This window comes from Macrotis lagotis, chromosome 3 (genome assembly GCF_037893015.1).
Source record: "Macrotis lagotis isolate mMagLag1 chromosome 3, bilby.v1.9.chrom.fasta, whole genome shotgun sequence".
Lineage (NCBI taxonomy): Eukaryota > Metazoa > Chordata > Mammalia > Peramelemorphia > Peramelidae > Macrotis > Macrotis lagotis.
In genome coordinates, this window is record NC_133660.1 from 228396519 (window position 1) to 228417267 (window position 20749).

Consider the following 20749-nt stretch of genomic DNA (forward strand, 5'->3'; position numbering starts at 1 on the left):
AATGCCAGGGTCAGTGGGTGTGTAATTTATTCAGGTAACGGGAAGAGCCCAGTGACTTGAGTAGACATGTGAAGTTATCTTTAATAGGTTATTCCACCAGTTGGGGGGAGGTGTGAAAACAAAATTTCCAAGTTTTTAATCATCTCAGGTGTGTGCTTTGAGTATACTTCCTCTTCTCAGAAAAGAAAAATTCCATCTTCCTTTGATGGGGAAAGTAGAGGCAGAAGTCCAAGAACTAATTTCAGGGGTATTTTTCTGTACATGAAGTCTAAAGGCAATTAACCCTCCACCCCAACCTCACCAGATATCTGCTCAATTTTACAGATAAGCTAATTGAAATAAGTCTGCCAAGGTCTCTTGAGATGGCAGACTGAGGATTAGAAACCAGCCCAAGGCTACTACTAATGGGAAGATGTGACTACAGGTTGGACACAGTAACATCAGATCTAGATCTAGCCTGGTCTCCCCTTTCCTGGCTGAGACCTTCCACCAACATCAAGGTTGTGTTGAGCTACTGCCCTCAAAACTGAATGGATCTCAGTCAGATCAAACCTGAGCCTTCATCTCTGCTTATGAGAGACCCAGAGCAAAATTCAACAATTGTTCCCTCAAGGGGCAGCTAGGTGGCAAATAAAGAGGACTGGCCCTGAAGTCAGGACACCTTGAGTTCAAATCTACCCTCGATTAGCTGTATGACCTTGGTCAAGTCACTTAACCCTATTGCCTTGCAAAAATCAAAAAAAAGTTTCCTCCAGAAGAGGGTTTCAGCTGGGTCTGGATGGGTGAATGCCACCGGCACTAGCCACAAACGTCTGATCTAATCCTCTGAAAATGACAGTGTGGTAGGGTCAGTTGACTTCAGACCTAGGAACCTTGCTTGCTCTCCCTTCAACACTCCAGCGTGCCCCTAACAAACACAAAGAACCAGGGGAGTCCCCTGTGGAGGGGTTGGCCTTTCTCTTTTTTATTTCTTCGTGAGAACCCCCAAAGTCCTGCACAGTTGGATAAACAGACAAGGATTGTGTTCTTTTAAGACCTGCTTCCGCTAACAGGCTGAGGAGGGTGTTTCTTTTATAAGCTGCACAGCCTTCTCCTGTCCCTCACCCCAGGGCTTAGCTTGCCCAGCCCAGCCCCCAGCTGGCCCTCAGCTCTCTTCCCAGGGAGCTAGCCTGTCCGTCTATCTGTACACTGAGGTCAGTCTGGCCAGCGTGCTCCTGGGGTGTCTCGGGGTCTAAAGAATTTGTTTTGCAGTTGTGTCGTTCAAGAACAGTCCTAGCTGAGCTGGGGCAGTCAGGGCCTAAGAGTCGTGGGGGCCCAGTGATCTGGGGCTCGGGCAGGATTGGGAGGACAAGGTTTACCAGCTCCCCCCAGGTCAGCGCTGGGATGGGGGAGATGCCGATGCTGAACCTCCCTGTTATTGCTGGTGAATCGCAAGAAGGCCCCCACCTCTAGCCCCACCACAGGAAGGCCTGGTGGCATTTCCTTAAAGTAACCCAAACCCTAAAGGTGTATATGCGGCAGAAATGCGGCAGACATCAAGCTTCTTGCCCCGGGGGTGGGGGGGGGAGGCTGGGGGCAGTGGTCAGCCACGGGGGTTCGGGAGGGAAGGCGGGAAGAGCTACTGGGGCAGGGACTGAGTGACTGATGGGGGGGCTAGGTGTTGGGGGGCAGGGCCGGGACAAACTGCTAAGCTCCTCAGCCCCCGCCTCCATCCGCACAAGGACTCCCAGGCTTTCAGCGGCCAGGCCCGCTACCTGACCCCCCTCTACGCCGCCCCCGCCCCTAGAGAACAAAGTGCTGGGGGGGGGGGGGTGCGGGGAGGGCCCTAGGGTCTTTGGTCACGCAGAACAGATCCCCCCGATTAGAAAGTGCATGGAGGAGATGGGGTCTGGGGACTCGGCAAGGGCGGGGGGGGGGGGGAGACGCAGGGGCCACCCTGGGCTCGGACTCTTGCTCAAAGTGTGCTTTGGGATCGTGGGTGGTCGGGGCCAGCCCCCTGCTTCTGCAAGCCCCCTCCTCCTGATTCCATGTCCCGCCATCCCCGCCCCCCCCAGGGATCCTGAGCAGACTGGCCTGGCCTTGCCCTTCCTCCTCCTCCTCCTCCTCCTCCAGGCAGGCGCCTGGGCTCGGAGGCCTAGAGCTCGGGAGTGGAACATCTCGCGGCTGACCCAGCGTGGGGGCGGGTGGGGAGGGGCCGTCACCGGGGCCTCTTTGGTCTGGGGATTCCGGGGGAGGGGGGTGGAGGCCGGGGTGCCCCGGGGCCGCCGGAGCCCGGCGGGGCGGGGCGGCCGGCTCAGATCTCGGTGGACTCGATGCGCTCCAGGCGGGACGGGGTCCAGGCCTTCTTCTCCTCGGCGGCGCCGGCGTGGGGCGCGGGCGCCGGGCCGGGCAGCGGCGGGGGCCCGGGGGCGGCGGCGCCCAGCTCCCCGAGGCGCCGGGCCAGCTCCTGGTTGCGCTGGTACATCTCCACGTAGTTGAGCTGCAGCTGCTTCTGGTACTCGATGACCTTCTCCTTCTCCTCCAGCCACACGCGCCGCTCCTCCGCGAAGCCCGCGCCCTGCCGCTCCCGCGCGCGCCGCTCGGCCGCCAGCTCGGCCTGCAGCCGGCCCACCTCCCGCCGCAGCGCCCGCGCGCCCGCCGCCTCCGCCGCCTCGGCCTCGGCGTCCTGGGTCGGCCCGCAGGGCGCCGCCGCCGCCTGCCTGCGCATCTTGGCCTCGTCGCTCTCGCACAGCTCGGCGGGCTCCCCGGCCGGGCCGGCGCCGGCGCCGGGCGTGCCCTCGGCCTCCCCGGGCCGGGCCTCCCCGGGCCGGGCCTCCCCGGGCCGGGCCTCCCCGGGCCGGGCCTCCCCGGGCCGGGCCTCCCCGGGCCGGGCCTCCCCGGGCCGGGCCTCCCGCGGCGGCCGCGGGCCCGCCTCCGCCTCGGCCTCCCCGGGCCGGGCCTCCCCGGGCCGGGCCTCCCGCGCCTGGCCCTCGGGGCCCGGCGGCTTGGCGCCCAGCGAGTCCCGCAGGCTCAGCAGCTGCTCCTCCTTCTGGCGCAGGCAGGCCCGGCCCTCCCGCAGCTGCGAGCGCAGCCCCACGATCTCGCTCAGCTTCTGGCTCACGTCCGCCTGCGACTCCTTCAGCTGCTGCTTCAGCAGCGAGATCTCCCCGGCCTTCTGGCACACCTGGGGGCGAGCCGGCCTGTTAGCCCCGCAGCTGCCCCGCCGCCGCCTGTCACACACGCACAGGGACACACATCATACACACACACGCGCACAGGGACACACAACCCTGGGACACACATCATACACACACACACGCGCAGGGACACACAACCCTTGGCCGCACGGGGACACACATCATACGGACACAACCCTTGGCCACATGGGGACATACATCATATACACACACAGGAACACACAACCCTTGGCCACATGGGGACACACATCATATACACACACAGGGACACACAACCCTTGACTACACGGGGACACACACCATACGTACACAGACACACAACCCTTGGCCACACGGGGACACACATACACACACACAAGGACACACAACATACACATACATATACAGGGACACATCACACACACACCCTTGGGCACACAGGCACTACTAGGACATACATCATATACACACACATCCCTTGGGCACACAGGCATGCCAAGGACACACATACATCAGACACAGTCAGACAGACACACATCATACACACACACACACACACACAACACACCTTGGCCACACAGGCATGCCCAGGACACACATAAATCAGACACTCAGACACACACACACACACACACACACACACACACACACACACAAACACACACACATCCCAAAGGTCATCCTTTCTTCTGCCTCTCTGGCCCCCTCTAGTGAGAAGATGAGCCTGCAGGGCTGCTGGTGCCAGGCAAGTCCCCCGACGGGCTGGTGGGGTTTTTTTTATCTGCAAGCCTACTTCACCCCTCGGCCCCTGGCAGCTCCCTCACCTCCCATTTGGTCTCCTCCATGCGGGGCAGGAAGTCGGCCTGCTCCTTCTGGCAGGCGGCCACCTTCTCCTGGAGCTCGTCCCGCTGCCTGGCCAGCCGGGCCGCATCTTCCTGAAGCTGCTTCTTGTCCTGCTGCAGCCTCAGTACCTGCATTTGCAGGCCCTGCTGGGCCCTCTGGGCCCGGCGGGTCACCTGCTGCAGCTTGCCCGCGCAGTTCTGCCGCAGCTCCTCCATCTCCCGCTCCCACACCTTCTGGCGCTCCTCAAACACCTGGGCTATGGCTGCCTCACTCTGCTCCAGGCTCCTCCGCAGCCCGGCCACCTCCTGCTCCTTCTCCCACAGGCGCTCCTCCAGCTCCTGGATCACTGCATCCGGTGAAGGGGGAGAGGCCGGAAAAGAGCCCAGGGCCCCCCCAACCCCTCCCACGCCACTGTTGCCCCCTCCCTCCCCAGACCCCAAGGGGTTCAGCCTCCCAAAGGATGGGGTGCTCTTGCTGGAAGCCCTCCCACTGTCTGAAGAGGACAGCTCATGGTAGCCGGGGCCCCCACTGTTGGGGCCGCCCCCGCCCCCGTAGCTGGCTGTGCCGATGCGGTTGATGTGGCTGGTGGAGGCACTCAGGGGTGCTAGGTGTTGGCTGTAGCCCGAGCTGTACGTAGGCAGACTGGTCAGGGAGTTCCGGCCTGAGTCGGAGAGTCCTCCACCCCCACCGCCGCTTCCACCCCCCCCAGTGTTGCTGCCCGCTGGGGTCATAGTCCGTGATTTGTCCAGCCCACCGCCCTTCAGGCCGCCGGGGCCTTTGCGCCCCTCTGATGCTCCATTGCTTTGGGGTGGACACAGGTTTTGCATTGAATGGAAGTTCTTGGGCACCACTGGCTTGAAGGCTGATGGTCTCACCAGAGGCTCTGTGCACTGGAAAAGGACATAGAGGTTCAGGATGGGCTTCTGCTTCCAGTCCACATAGGGGGGGCAGCAGTCAGGGATGAGACTGTTTCACATGCACTAGGGGAGGGAGGGGGTCCTTCTGCTCAGTGAACAGAAGATGGGAATGGGAACCCAAGGTACTAAGAAAACCAGGGACCCCTTCCAGCTGAGGACCCCTTACTCCTTCTATATTAGGGGAGGCTAGGAACTTCCACTCCTCAGACTCAGGGAGGATCCAGGGAGTTGAGCCCTCTACCCACAAGCCTCCCTATTCATAGTCCCCTCCAGCTGAGGAATCTCCTTAATTTCCCCACACTGACTGCCCAGGTTGGGAGGGGACCCTCAGTCTTCATGGGAAGGGGGAAAGAGGGATCAAGGATAGGAAAAGAGTTGCCTAAAGATAGCAGAGGCCATGTGCAGGGCTAACCTGGTCCAACTTGCCAGAGGTGGGGAGGATCTTCGGTGGATGGGTGGGCTCCCGGTACTGGGGTGGGGCCTTGTCATTGCTGCTGTTGACCATGTTGCCACAGACATCTGTCCGGTCTCCACTGACACCACCACTGGTCCCAGCCCGCAGATCCCCATTGAGGTACAGGGAGTTGGTCAGGGCTTTGTCCTCGGAGGGGTATCTGGCTGGAAGGTCCCCACCGCCAGACCCTGGCCCGCTGCCCCTAGGCCCAGGGTAGCCCCCTCGGCCACCCCCACCTGAGCCCCCACCTGTCCGCGTGCCCACGCTCTTCATGGCAAATTCCTGGGCATGGGCCACACCGCTGCCCACACTGCCCATGGCCACAAGGCGAGGGGCTGCGGGGCGGGGCTCGGGTGGCCGAGGGGCAAAGGCCAGGAGGGGGTCACGGCCAGGGTCAGCGCACACGGACAAGGTTTCCAGTTTCGCCATGGCTGAGTGAGCGGGGCACTGCAGACAAGGGGGCTGGTCAGCCAGAGGATTCTTCCCTCTGGTCCCAGCCTCCACAGCCCCAGAATGGTCCTTTACTCATTCATTCATTCTACTAACATCTATTAAATGTTCTCTATGTGTAGAAAAGGTTGCAAAGCTTAGGATAGAGAGCCAGTCAGGAAGACCTGGGTTCTGACACATATTAGCTGTGAGGCCCTAAGCAAATCCCTTAATCTCTCTAACTTTGGGCAATCCAACAAGAGAAGGCCCCTTCCTCATCCCAAGGCCCAGGTTCTGCGTGTAGGGAGCCCAGTGCTGGCTACTGAAGAGCCCAACTGAGATGAGGCCCATAGTCTGGTAGGGACTAAGACAACCACCTGAATAACTAACACAAGGATGTATGTCTCATGAAAAGGATCTCTTTTGTGAATCTGGGAGACAAATGAGGTCAGATTATCCCCATTCTGGGTAATGGGCAAACTTCAGTTGTCTGTCATCGTCCAGTGAAAGAATTACAGTTACCCATTTGGCATGAGAAGCCTGGGATTGAGTGACCGCTCTTCATGCTACCTTCTCTGGACCTCAGTTTCCTAATCTGTACAATGACTAGAGTCCTTCCAGTTCTAAATCTAAACTGACGAAGTGCTTTTAAATGGCTGGCATACACTGCCCCCTACGGGCAGGCAGGGCAGGGACTCTAGGGAAGCAAAGAACAGGTGATAACAGAAGGGGGTTATCCTAGTTGCCCATCCTAAATGAGCTGGCAGTCCTGGATTCCCAGGAGTGTGAGAGCTGGAAGGAGGGAGGAAGAATCAGGCCTGGGACTCGAGCCAGAGAAGAAATTAGGAGGCTCAGGTTCTACCCAGGTGTCCTGGAAAAAAAGCACAGGTCTGGATTCTGACACCTGGAGCAAGTCATCCTTTCATCCCTTAGACTCCATTTCTTCATCTGTAAAACGGGGATAAAGGTGCTACCTCCTTAAATAAGATTGTGTAGAAGAAATGAGGGCAGTTATTTTTATTTTTTATATTACCTCTAATTTTCTGTAATCCTATTCTGGAGAGTTTTCAGGGAGACCTCTTTCCCTTGTGATTAAGCTCTGAAATCCACCCTCATTCTTGTGGTGTGGAGTGTGTGGAGATGGGGGAGGGTGGAGCAGAAAGGAAAGAGGAAGAAATGGCAAGATTAGGATCAGGGGGCAGGGGCGGTCAGAGACACAGAAAGATGGTCATTGCAGAAGGAGTATGGTGGGGCTCCAGATCCAGGGAGAAGGACTGGCTCAGTGCCATGGAAGGTCGGGGGGGGTGTGGATTTGAGATAGGACTTAGAAATTAAGAAATAATAGAACAAGGAAAGAAGTGCTGAGGCGTAGTTAAGTGAAAGATAGGTTCTTTTATAGCAATATAGTATTTTGGCATATTTTTACCCCCAAATAACTCTTCTCCCAACAATCTTGTGAGAGGTACTGTCAGTTTTTATCAACATTCTACAAATGAGGAAACTGAGGCTCAAACAGTATGTGATTTGTCTATGGTCACACAGCTTATATAGCAGAACCAGAATTCAAATAGAAGTCTTCTAGCCCCAAGTTTAATACCCTTTCTATTATATGCCATATGCATCTCAGGATTCATACACCCCCCCCAAAATAGGAGAGTCTAAAGAGGAAGGCCCTTTACATTTATTTATTAGGGGTGAAGGGGACAACAGGGAAGACTTCCTGGAGGAGGGGGCTTAAGCAGGAGAGGGCAGAATATAATCCAGTTGAGCTGGACCACAGGGAACATTTGTGGGGTGGCTAAGGGAAGACAGAATGAGGTTAGACATCAGCACAGGATTGAAAAGAGGACAGAAATGTAGGTTGGTAACAGGTTGTGGAAGGCTTTGAAGACTAGGCAGAGAAGGAACTAAAGACAACCCCTGAAGGGCTGTTGGCCAGAAGGGTACATGGATCAACCTGTGCCCAACTTCAACACTTCTACGACCTGGGCTTGGTCTGCCTGGTAATGGGCTTTCTCCAAACTTAGCTAGACTGGTCTCAGCCAACAGAGACTGTCTCTCTCTGGGCCCTTCCTTAAAAAGCTTTCCAGGTTGGTAAGGTCTGTAGGTTTAGATCCTGAAGACACAGCATGTTAGAGTGGACAATCAAGAGCTAAACTTGAGTAAAGAAGACCTGGGTTTGAATCTTGCCTCTGACACTTTCCTAGCTGCATGGGCATGGGCAAGTTGTGGAACTTACCTAGAGGGTGCTTTTTTTCATCTGGGGGTTGATGGCCTCTCTGGTCTCTTCCAGCTCTCATTCTATGAGTCCGTAATTCCTCACCAAGCCCACCTGGAGAACCTTGGAAGGCAGCAGGAAGGAATAGAAAGAGAGCTGGGTTTAGATACTATATTTTGAGGAGGTCATTGTGCAGTGTGGGGGGGCGGTGGGACCCAGAGGGGAAGCCCAAGTGCAAGGACCTGAGACACTGGAGAAGTTTCTGGATGGGGAGCCTAGGGAGGGGTAAAGTCAAAGGAAAGCTCGAATTGTGAACAGGGGAAACTGGGAGAAGCAGTGCCTGTATTTCTCTTCCTCCTCTTCAAGTCCTAGAGGCCTTTTCCCAGCCTCAAAGAAAGTGGCCTCCTTGGGGAATCATCTCCTATTTACCTTGCTCTTTTTTCCATTAGAATATGAACTCCTAGAAACCTTTCACCAGTGTATGGCAGGTAATAACTATCTGTCAGTTTGATAGGATAAGGGGGAAGGGGGGGGGGATTAAAAGGTCAAGGTCAGGGGCAGAATAACACATCTATAGCTGTGGAATTTAGAGTGCTTTCCTCACAACCACCCAGTGAAAGCAAGCCGTATTATTCCCATTTTACAGATGAGGAAACTGTCTTAAAAATGATTGGGTTGGGGCAGCTAGGTGTCGCAGTGGATAAAGCACTGGCCCTGGAGTCAGGAGTACCTGGGTTCAAATCTGATCTCAGACACTTAATAATTACCTAGCTGTGTGGCCTTGGGCAAGCCACTTAACCCCATTTGCCTTGCAAAAAAAAAAACCCTAAAAAAAATGATTGGGTTACCCAGGGTCTTACAATTGGACAAATGTTGGAACTCAAACACACAAATTCACATCTTTCTTGGCTATCCAGGACTCCAAATCTCAATGACAATTGTCTTATGTTGAGGTGGCAAGAGAGGGTCAGTTCCCAGTCCCTGGGTTTCCACTGGCCTCACTTCAAGGATGTCTAGGCTCGGACAGGACCTCTGATCACCCCTGGAGGGACTCTGCTTCCAGAAACCTGTCCCTTCAAACACTTCCTCCTCTGGTCTCAGCCCCTGGGGCTAAGGATGAGGGGCTCTAACAATCTTGACCTTGAAGAACTCCCTTCCCCCTCTCTGAGCTGAAGTCTTCCCCTTTGTAAAAAGAGGAGATTGAACTTGGACCTCTAAGCCCCAGCAGTCAGTGAAACTTGAGCCTGGCCCCAGGGGTCACCCTAACTCAGATTCCCTTTCCTCCTCCCTCTGGGAGGCCATGCTGGAACAGGGGCTCTGACATTCCCACTTCTTAGCCACAAAAGGTTCACCAGCCAGTACTAACACACTCCCCTGGGGAGTGAGGAGGAAGGGGAAGGGACATTCTTGAACCTCCTCCATTTATCATTAACCTCACCACCTGCCCCAGATCCCCCTCCCAACCCCAATACTGGAATGCGGAAATGGGGGGGAGGGATGTTTGTGCACTCACTTCTGGGCACCTTTACAGGTATCTGGGAAGGGGGGGAGAATCGGATACAAGGGAACTGAAGACTTAGGCTTTCATTACACTCTGCCCCTCCCCCGCCATAGCAGCTACCGTAGGGAGATGCTGGAAAGACACCAAATGCCCTAACCCTCAGTGACCAAATCATATTAACCAGGAGCCCCTGGATTGAGGGGGTTGCCATTCTCTACCAGCAGGGTCCTACCTCCCACTAGTTAATGAAGGGGCCTGGCTCTTAACCCTGTCCCCATGGAAGTTCTTCCTGTGGGAGATGAGGGACTGGGGGGGCAGGAGGGAAGGGGGTGGTCAGATGGGAAGAAGGGGCACATAATACAGAGAAAGGTGAAGGGATGGGGCAAGACAGGAGGACTGTCTGAACTTTAGGAAGTGAAGGGGGGTGGGTTTCAGGGGTGGGAACTGGTGAGTTGGTCTAAGACTCTCCTAAATTGAAGGCCTGAGAAATTAATCTGAAACTATACACTCTTAGAGTGGCATGGGGGGCACTATTCCTGCAGAAGGCCCTCCTGGATTTTTGTGTCTGCCCAGCATCAACTGCCAGGTCACCTCTAGAGCAAAGCAGCTAGCCCCACCCTCCAAATAGGAAGACAGTTCCTTAGGGTACAAAGGTGTGACTCACACACAAACAAACACACACAAACTCTGACACTCTCTCCTCACTGTCTATCTCTGTGTCTCTCCTCTCTCTCTCTCTCTCTCTCTCTCTCTCTCTCTCTCTCTCTCTCTCTCTCTCCCTCCCTCCCTCCCTCCCCTTTTTCTCCCCCTTCTCCCTCTCCCTCAAAACCTAGCTAGTCACCTCTGGAAGGATTTCCTTCTTCAAATTCCCAACTGTTTTCTGTAAATACAGACCTCTGTATGGGGTATTGTTCTATACTTGCTTGGCCTTCCTTAACACACCCTATACCCTATCCAAGATGTGTGTGTGTGTGTGTGTGTGTGTGTGTGTGTGTGAGAGAGAGAGAGAGAGAGACACACACACACACACAGACAGACAGAGACAGAGATAGTGCAATAGAGCCAGGTCAATAGGGCTTTTAAGGGAGAGAGATTGGTCCAAGGTTTGATGCCTTCCTGGAACTTGATTCCCTAGACTTTCACCTTTCCTGACTGTAGGATCAGCCTCTGGAACTTTACCCCTTCCTCCTTCCTAAGAGCACTAACTTAGTTACAAAGGGTCTCCATCTCTTCTCACAGAAGTGAGAGAATGCAAAATGAACTATCCACTCCAGGAATTCTTAATCTTTTTTTGTATCCAGGATCTATTTAGCAGTCTGGTGAAGCCTATGGATATCTAATGAAGACAATGTTTTTAAATTTATCAACATTTATGGGATGACAAAATACATAAGATTACAAAGGAAATTAATTAGACTAGAATACAATTATCAATGCTTTTCTATTTTAAGAGCAAGTTCACAGGACCCTAGTTAAGAGCCCCTGATCTAATCCAACCTTCTCACCCTTTATAGAAGAAAACTGGGTTTCAAGAGAAGAGAAGGACTTACTCAAGGAAATATAGTAGCAGAGCCAGAATTTGAAACCACTTCTTCTGATTTTAAATCCAAGGTTCTCTCTATTCTGCCACTCTCTCCTTAAGAGAACATAAGATACCATATGGTCCCCCAAGTACCATACCCCTCCAAGGCCTTCTCCCTGGGCTCCAGGAAGTTAGATTTACTGAATAATCCTCACCTTGTGCTGTTAACTTTTTGAACTCAAGTGTAGAACTCTTCATTTATCTCTATTCCATTTCATCTTCAGTAGAAACAGAAATGGAAACACATTAACTATGACTCTTAAAAAAAGGGAAAGCCAGACTTAGAAAGGGACATGAAACAAGACCACTTGTTAAATTTTTTGGTAAGATGTGGCATGGTTCAGACAGCAAATGGACTTGGCTATATAGGAAGATCTGGGTTTGAAATCCACTTCGGAGTCTATAAATTATCTATCTGTAATTCATTTAGTTCCATCTTTGAACCACTTGCTGGGGGAAGGAGTTGTTCATATTTGTTGATGTTTATTGTGTTAAAAATGATCATCTTTTAAAATGTCACCTTATTAGGATATTCTCATTTCTGGCTGAAATCCTTTTGGATCCTGACTACATTGTCTAACAAGTTAGCTACCCCTCCCAGCTTTGTGGCATCTAAAAACTTGATAGATATGCCAGCTATGCTTTCATCATCCAAATAACTAATAAAAAATGTTACAGATGCCTGGGGCCCTCCACTAGAACTCTTCCTAAAATCTGACCACATCCCTAGCCTCACCCTACCTCCAAGGCAGGCAGATCACCAAAGGTCTCTATGCTTCCCATTTTCTTCCTTCCCATTCTCTGCTGACAGCCAGTGTCAGATAGAATCAGGAGATTGGGGTTTTATTATTATTTCTAAGGTCCTTTCCAGGATTTCTAAAATCTTGTGATCATCTTAGGTATAAGTGACAGTCCTGAACACAGTACTGGATGAGGAACTAAAGGCAGCAGAATGTAGAGCATGCCATCAGCCTTCAGGTCCCTCTTTCTTCTGCCACTTGCTGGCAGAAGACTAGTTTTCAGCTCGTGGTCAACCAACCCTGACTCCAAAATTTGTGCCTTTTCCAGCCCCATTCTGGATTCTCCATTCTAGGACCCTTGCCCTTCAGGTCCATCCCTGACCAATCATCTGGGCCACAGTCAGAGTTCTCCTCCTCTAACATAAAGCTGATTCCCTGCACACAAGTATTTAGTGGCTCCCTACTTACCCAGGGGATACATTCCATGGTTCTTAGTCTGACATTCAAGACCCTACATACATCAGGTGATCCCCAGTTACTTTCCTATCTGCAGGAGGATGTCATGGAAAGAAGATTGAATAAAGTGATGAAGTCATTTCCCCTCTCTAGGCAGGAGTCTAAATTGGAATAAAAACTAGGTCCCTTTCCCAGGCTAAATCCTGTGGTATAGGTTCACTTTGCTCTACGCATGTCTTCTCTGCCTCCATTGGACCAGACTCCTTGCCCTCCAAACATGCCAGGATAATGCTAAGAGTTTGGCTTTTCTTCTCCCCCACCCTCCAGTATATAGCAGACATGGTCAGCTCGATCCCTACCTTGAAGCTTTCCCTAATTACATCTATAGGCTATCAACATTACCTAAGAATTTATCAGTGATGAAGAAATTGAGGTGTGGAGCTCCATAGGCCTCCACTACCACCCCAGCATCACATTCTTTAGCACACCACCTCTCCCCATCTCGCCCACTTCTGAATTGTGCTGGCACACCAAAGGACATGGAGTGTCCTGTTCTCAGCCTCATGAGAGAGTCTGAGCCTTTCTTCTCTCCAGACTGGGTGAGCTTCTGGAGTGGGTAGGACCTAAGCTTGCCTTTCTTTAGTTCAATTCAAACTTTTATAAAACTCTTGAACTTTGTTAGTCATTGGAGATGAAAAGAAAGGGAAAAGACCCCTCCCACTACCTCACCTGGGCACAAGTGGGGTCTAAGCACACAATGGACCCCTGGGGCAGTAGGTGACCCATGGTACTGAGAGTTGGACACTGTGTTGTGCCACCCTGGGCAAGTCACTTAATCTCTCTCAGATTCAGTTTCCTCGTCTGTAAAATGAGGATAATTATGGCACCTCCCTCCCAGGATTGTTGTGAAGTTCTAATGAAATAACCTTAAGTATAGATATTATCATCATTACTATGGGGAACTGGGGCAGAAAGATCACAAGTTGAGACCTCTCTCCCACAGGTATACTTTCTCCAACAATTTCTCCTTTGTGTGTATGACCTACCCCCAACAGACTTTAAGCTCTTGGAGGGCAGGGACTGTCTTTTTCTTACTTGCATACTCAAGGCTAAGGACAGTTTCTAGTATACAGTAGGAGATCAACAAATGCTTATCGACTATTGCTCAGTTTTCAGAAGGTAGACTGCACCCTGCCCTGCTAGATCTGCTACTTGGATTCTCATGATGAGGAAGAGACTGAAACATCTGGCAGTCTGGGAAAACTCTGTCCCTTTTCTGGGACTCAGTTTCTCCATTTTTCATAACAGCTACCTAGTTTGGCTGACCTTTACAGTAGTCACAGACAGCTTTAAAGGGGCCACATAAGTGTAGCATCTGCTCCATTCAGGATCCCTTGGGCCCTAGGAGTAGTGTGTTCATTCTCCAGACCATGAGCCTTGGACCTGGTACAGCCAACACAGTTTAGAGCAATTCTCCCCTTCTTTCAAATGTACCCTTCTGACTACCATGGACAGACCTAGTCAAAACAAACCCAGGAGGCACTTATGGTTCATGGATAAAGCAGGAAGGGCTCCTGAAAGTCTCCAGTTCAACTCCCTTATTTTACAAACTAAGAAACTGATGCCTGGGTGAAGTGAGTTGTTCATGCTCACAAAAGTAGCAGAGCCAAGATTTGAAACTAGGTCCTCTGATTCTAAATTGAGTCCTCATTCCATTCTCTCTCTCTCTCTCTCTCTCTCTCTCTCTCTCTCTCTTTCTCTTTCTCTCCCCCTGCCTTTCATATCATTCAGACCCTCCAGCAGCTCCCTGCTGCCTACCTAGTGAAGTTCAAGTGCCTATGGGCAACAGTTGAAGGCTCAACCATCTGGTCCCCCTGGCCTTTCCAGTCTCATTTGGTATATGTCCCCATGTTCTCCAGCCAAACTGTCTCTTTCCCCATGACTCTGCTACCCTGGGATCATTCCCCTACCTGCTCTCCTGGCTTGGTTCTCAATATTTTGCCCCAGCCACTTTCTATTTTAAAGGTACCTGTTCTTCTCCAAGCCTTTCCTGATGCTCTCTCCCACCTTCATTAGTGATGACTTTCCACCTTGCCCCCCCTCCCCACTATGTGAGCCAGGAGAAGTGTTATTCCCCCACCAGCCAACAAGGTCCTTGAAGGCTTTGCCATCCACACTCATCTCCCCATGGCTTACCACAGGCCTTGGGTTTAGGTATTAAAGAGAAGCTTGTTGAGGGAATGAGCACAGGCAGCAGTAGCTGCTCCCCTCCCAACTCTCCCGCCCCCCAGGCTGTGCCCTACCACCCCAGATCCCAAAGCTCCAGGCCTGAAGAGGGAAGCCAGAACGTGAATCCCCCAAAAGGTGGCCAAACTGAGTCCTTGGGTTAGGCTGAAGAGGAGTCAGGGACCAACAAAAAACAGGTCAAGTTCGTCTAGGGAAGCTTCTGGCAGGATGGGCTTGGGAGTCAGATTTTTGGGGGGGAGGGGAGAGGGGCAAGCAAGGAAAGGAGAAGGCACAGGTGGATAAAGAGGAGGGGAGGGGGACAAGAAATCAAGGGACCCTGGCCCGGATCCTTATCCGGGGTGCTGGGAGTTGGGAGGCGTGGGAGGGGAGCCCAGGGCCTGGGAAAATCTGGCCCAAGGGTGGCGGTGGGCTGAGACTTCGGAGTCGGGTCTGGCGGCTCTGCTCCCCTCTCCCCGCCCCCCAGCCTCTCCCTCCCCCAAATCTGGCAGCATTGGCCGGGTGCCCGAAGGCTTGGAGGGCACCCTCCCAAACACGTGACCAGGGCCGGGTGACCCAGGTGTCCGGCTGCGTCCCCCCGCCCCCGGCCGTGGGGCGGCCTCAGGCTGGGGAGCAGGAGGACAGATGGAGCCGGGGACCCAGGTGTCCGGGGTGGGAAGGGGAGGCCAGGAGGGCGGGGGTCCCCCTCAGGGCTGTGCCGAGGCGCCGGCCCCTGGACCCTCTCCCCCGACCCGGGCTGGCAGTGACGTCATCCCGGCCGCGCCCCTCCGCGCGTGACGTCATCGCCCGCCCCCCTCCCCGCCGAGACCCCCTCCCCGCGCCGGGCCACGCGAGGGGGCAGCGCCCCCGCCCCCCCCGCCCGGACTGGGCCCCGCGGCGCGGAGGGCCGAAGCCGCCCGCGGGCCCCCAGCCCCCCGCCGCGCTCACTCACTGCCTGTGCCCGCGGGGCCGGGGTCTCCGCGCCGCCGCCGCCTCCGCTGGCGCTGCTGCAGCCCGAGCCCGAGAGCGGCCGGGCGGCCGGGCCGGCGGGCGGGCGCTGGGCGCGGGGAGCGGCCCGCGGGCTCCGGCGCCCCCGCCCCTCCGCTCCCCGCTCGGCTCCGGCTCCGCTCCTGCGGCAAACGCCGGCCCCCCCGGCGCCACGCCCCCTCCGCGGACACGCCCCCGGGCCCGGCCAATCGCGCGGCCGGGGCGGGGCGGGGCCCCTCCAGACCCCGCCCCCAGCCGCAGCCGGCCGCGGCCCCTCCCCCGGGCCGCCTCGGGCCCCTCCGAGGAGCCCCCGCCCGCGGGCGCCCCGTGGCGAGTGGCCGCCCCGCCCACCTCCGCCCGGGGACCCCGGCCCGGCCCGGGCAGACCGGCGGCGGCGCGGGGGGCAGTGCGGCTCCCTCTGGGCCGACCTCCCCGGAGGAGGCCCCCCGGAGCCCTGGCTGGGCTCGGGGCGCTGCAAGGTCGCCGGCCATGCTGACCAAGCCTGCCCCGTCCGATGCCCCAGGACCCGGCCGGCCCCTCTTGCTGGGGTCCCCGGGCTTCCCTCCCTGCCGCCTCTCCTCTTCCCTGGGGTCCCCGGTCCCCGTCCGAGCGGCGTTATCTCAGACAGGACTCACTCGCCCTTCCCGGGCCAGAGACCAGGGAGGGGAGGAGAGCGTCGGTGCGAAACCTCCAAGGCCGGGCTTGAGTTCGAGTCTCCCCTCTGACTCATACTGTCTTCGACCTCCTCCCCAACCTCCCACCCCACTCCTCTCAATGACCCTCAGCAAGACTCAGATCTGAGGGGGGTTTTACGTTGGGCGCCCCCCAAACCACTGAAATCTCTGGTCTGGACCCCTGAGGGCGCCGCTCCTCCCTCCCCACCCAGCCATGGCTTTTTCATTAGACCCTTATATGGATCAACTAAGAAAAATCCATGTGAAACAGCATGTAAAAGGCAACCAGACACGGTGTCCCAAAAGTCTTAGTGCAACTCCAAGTTCGAACAGCTTAAACTTGCACAAAGACTTTGGGACAGCCCTCTCACTGGCTCAACTCTTTGCCCAGCTCCCATATTGTTATCCCCATGGCCAGTGTCCAGTTGGCACAATCATATAGCTAGAAAGGGTCCTAAGCAAGATTTGAACCTCTCTCCTGACTCCGAGTTCCTCGGCCTTCTTCCCACACCTCAGTACTCTCTGCCTAGACTCCCCCTTATGATTCCTCAAAGTCAGCACATGGCAGACTAGACCATTAAGACTATCCCATTCTTCCTTTGAACTCGTGGAGGTCCTCCCTCTTGGCCAATCCAGGCTTTTATCCAGGTATCTCTTCTAACTCTGTCTTCCCACCCCTCAAGCTCATCTTAGCTCATCTCAGTCCCCACCCTCTTCCCAATTTCTTCACAAATTCTATTTCAGCTGCTGGTTACCTCCCCTTCCCCAATGCCCCATTCTGCAGGTCAGCCCAAGCCCCCCATGATGGAGCCTAGCCTCCCCTTTCAATTTCTTCCCAGGTTTCCCAAATGTGAACCTTTTCCAATTTTTAGGTCCTTTCCTCATTATTCATGTATGTCACTGCTGCTACCTTCCTTTCCTGCTTGCCTTTTAGTCAACCCAGGAATATCTCATCTCAAATCTTACCATAGACCCAGAATGCTCTGCCACCTCCCAGAAGTCACTGGGCTCACTCCTCTGTATGTACCCCCACTAGAACCTTCAGCTCTAACTCTGAAACACTGAAGCCTCCCTTAAGAAGGCTAAGTCACCCACTGCCTCCAGGATGTCTCCAAGCATCTTGATCATCCAGCCACTGGATTCAGATGGCTCCAGAGGAGAAATTGAGGCTGGTGACTTCAAACAGCCTTCCCTCACTTAAATCCAATTAACCTGCAAGTCATGACATCACTTTCCTGATATCAGGATCCTCTTCAAGAATAAAGGACAAATGAGGGAGTTAGGTGGCACAGTGGATAGAGCACCAGCCCTGGAGTCAGGACTACCTGAGTTCAAGTCCAGCCTCAGACACTTAATAATTACCTAGCTGTGTGGCCTTGGGCAAGCCACTTAACCCTGTTTGCCTTGCAAAAACCTAAAAATAAAAATAGAAATTATACTTGTTTGGGCCAGAAATCCTGAGGGTCTTCTCCTTCCAGAATGGACTTTTTCTTTGCTTCATTTCTTAACTAGCTTTAATGGCTGGATGGAATTCTCAGGCAAACAGAGACCTGGGAAAGACTTTAAAGTCCAAGGACTCCCACTGCATGACTCTGGAGGAGAAACCCTGTGACTTTGCACAGACCTTCCTCACTTAAATCTAATTCATTTGCAAGTCACAGAATCACCTTCCTGATGTCATGGTCCTCTTTGAAAATAAAGGACAACAACTTAATTCTGGTTTCTACACTATAGTCTCACCTCCTGCTAAGCCTTGATATCACTGTTTCCTGTCCTGGGTTGACTCTCTTGTGAGAAGCTAGTCACATTCAAGTGGATTACACATGGGCACTGCTCCTAAATCTTGTTGGGCTCACATTCCCCCTTTACAGCTCTCAGAAGGTCCCTGGTCTTAGAACCTTAGATTCAGAAGAGACTTCACATGTCACCTAGTGTGAACAAGTGCCAGCTGCCACTACTCTAGATTTTTCTCACCTTTAGCCTCAATTCAACTATTTTAACAATCTGCCAGCTGATAACCCCACCTCCAGTCTCTCCCTTCTCCATTTTATCTTTCTTAGTTGGCTATTCATTTGTTTTCAATTGTGTCTAACTCTTTGTGACCCATTTGCAGTTTTCTTGGCAGAGATACTGGAATGCTTTGCCATTTCTTTCTCCAGTTCATTTTACAGATGAGGAAACTTAGGCAAACAGGTTAAGTGACTTGCTCAGGGTCACTCATCTACTGATTAAGGCTGGATTTGAACTCAGGAAGTTGTCTTCTTGATTCCAGGCTCCATCCACTGCACAACCATTCCAACCTTCAGATGACTGCTAAAACATATCTTAATATATAGGCCTAAAAATCTAGAAATATATATATACATAGGCCTGACTATGTCACTTGCTGCTCAAAATACTCCCATAGCTCCCTACTGCTTAATGTAAGACAAAAACTCTGGTACTCAAAGCCTCTATAATCTGGCTCCAACCATTCTTGCCCTTAATCTCTAGTCTTGGGCCTGTACTGTCCCTCCCTTCATCAGCTCCTGATCACTCCAAATGAAAGGACCTCTTCTCTCCTCCAGTTTCCTGTGCTTTTCCTTGGATGCATCTCTTGCACTCACATTTTCAGAGTCACCTATGTAGCAGAATTCCAAGGACACCTGGGTTCTCTCCTGCCAGTCTCACTTCCTACCCCAACTCCACTCTAAGTGCTCTCAGGGCAGGGAACAAACTGCTTCTGGTTTTCTCTTCATTGAAATTGTTCCTCCTCCTGGTTGCTTCCCTCTAGATAGCCTGGAGAAGCCTGAAAAGCTGTGGAGCAGGGACAGGTTCAACTCCTGGCTCTGACCCTTAGTAATTAGGGGACTAGGACCAAGTTACCTAATGGAGGCTCCATTTCTTTGTGTGTCCTCCAAAGGAGGACAAATGAAGACAATGACCTAGAGACTTTCCAGGGCTGTAAAAAAAGAATGCTGTAAGAACTTTTATCTCTGGTGTGTTTGAAGGGAGTGTTATCAAATTAAACATGGGCATTTATCCCCGTGCAAGAATCTCTACAGGCACAAGCCAACTAAGATTTTAAAATGTAACGTTAACTAGGGGCAAGTTTTTGTAATTTCATTTTTTTGTTAAATATTTTCCAATTACATTTTAATAGGGCTCAGGCACATTTGGGAGTGTTGCCTGCAGGTCTGAACTTTTCTTTAATCTTTGCTTTCAGGCATACAAAAACCTTTCTTCAAAATAATCACATGAGGTAGGTAGTGCCAGGTTATTATCCCTACTTTACAAAGGAGGAAACTAAGGCTCCAAGAAAAGACTTGTCCCAGGTCACTTGGGATGCCTTAGAAATTGGGCATCAAAAAAAGGGTAAGAACATCACTTGTATAAAAATATTCATAGCAGCCCTGTTTGTGGTGGTAAAGAACTGGAAATCAAGTAAATGTCCTTCAATTGGGGAATGGCTTAGCAAACTGTGGTACCTGTATGCCCTGGAACACTACTGTTCTATTAGAAACCAGGAGGGACAAGAACTCAGGGAAGCCTGGAGGGATTTGCATGAACTGATTCTGAGCAAGATGAGCAGAACCAGAAAAACACTGTACACCCTAACAACATGGGGATGATGATTAACCCTGATGCACTTGTTTGTTCCATCAGTGCAACAATCAGGGACAATTTTGGGCTGTCTTCGATGGAGAATACCATCTGTATCCAGAGAAAGAACTGTGGAGTTTGAACAAAGACCAAGGACTATTACCTTTAATTTAGAAAAAAAAAACTGATATCTTATTGTCTGATCTTGTTATCTCTTATACTTTATGTTTCTTCCTTAACGATATGATTTCTCTCTTATCACATTCAATTTGGATCAATGTATACCAAGGAAACAATGTAAAGACCCACAAATTGCCTTCTATGAGGGTGGGGGGAGGGGGGAGTTAGATTAGGGGGGAAATTTAAAACTGAAAATAAATAAAATCTTTATAAAAGAAAAAAAAGAAATTGGGCATCAAGTCTCCATCCCCCCCCCCATGGAGGCATGAACAAGGGGTAGGGATGTGAGAATCAAAGGACCTCTCCTCTATTCCCTTCAGGTCCAGGGTCCTAATCCTGCTGTCCTCGCCCCTCCATTCTTCCAAACTGAAGGGAGCTCACCCTCTCTGTCTGTCTGCTCCTCATGAATCAATCCTCTGTCAATACAAGTATCTGTCTCAGTTCCCTCCAGCCATGTTCTTTGCTCTCTGAGGAGTACAAACAGGAGCCTGGCAGGGGAACAACCCCAGGCTTGTGGGAGGAGAGGAAGGGAACATGCAAAATGGCCTCTCCTCAGCCTCCCCGCCTACTCCTCAGCATCTACAAGTTTGTGACTGCAATGAAGGTTTGGCAAGGTCTGGATATGTGTGTCCTGGACAATCTTGGGGGGGGGGGGCAGCTTCAGCTTCTGGCAGCCCAGTGTAGGGGGACCCTGGAGGTAGAGCCTCCCTCGGCTCACTTCCCACAGGATCTTGGTGCTTGTGGAATGAAGAAAGCTTCTCAGCAGCTCCTGAAGACTCCCATCACTGAGTGGGGGCCATGCCACCCA

At 52.8% G+C, this 20749-nt stretch overlaps 1 protein-coding gene across 1 annotated transcript; it reads right to left on the reverse strand.

Moving 5' to 3' along the window:
• Positions 1–56: 56 nt before the first annotated feature.
• LZTS3 (leucine zipper tumor suppressor family member 3) lies at positions 57–20699 on the reverse strand. The gene is made up of 6 exons (XM_074230088.1): positions 20323–20699; positions 8038–8139; positions 5328–5816; positions 3980–4888; positions 2918–3163; positions 57–2842 (listed from the first exon to the last, which is right to left on the reverse strand). The coding sequence occupies exons 3-6, from the start codon at positions 5796–5798 to the stop codon at positions 2294–2296; spliced, it is 2175 nt and encodes a 724-aa protein (XP_074086189.1). The 5' UTR covers positions 5799–5816; positions 8038–8139; positions 20323–20699; the 3' UTR covers positions 57–2293.
• Positions 20700–20749: the final 50 nt, after the last annotated feature.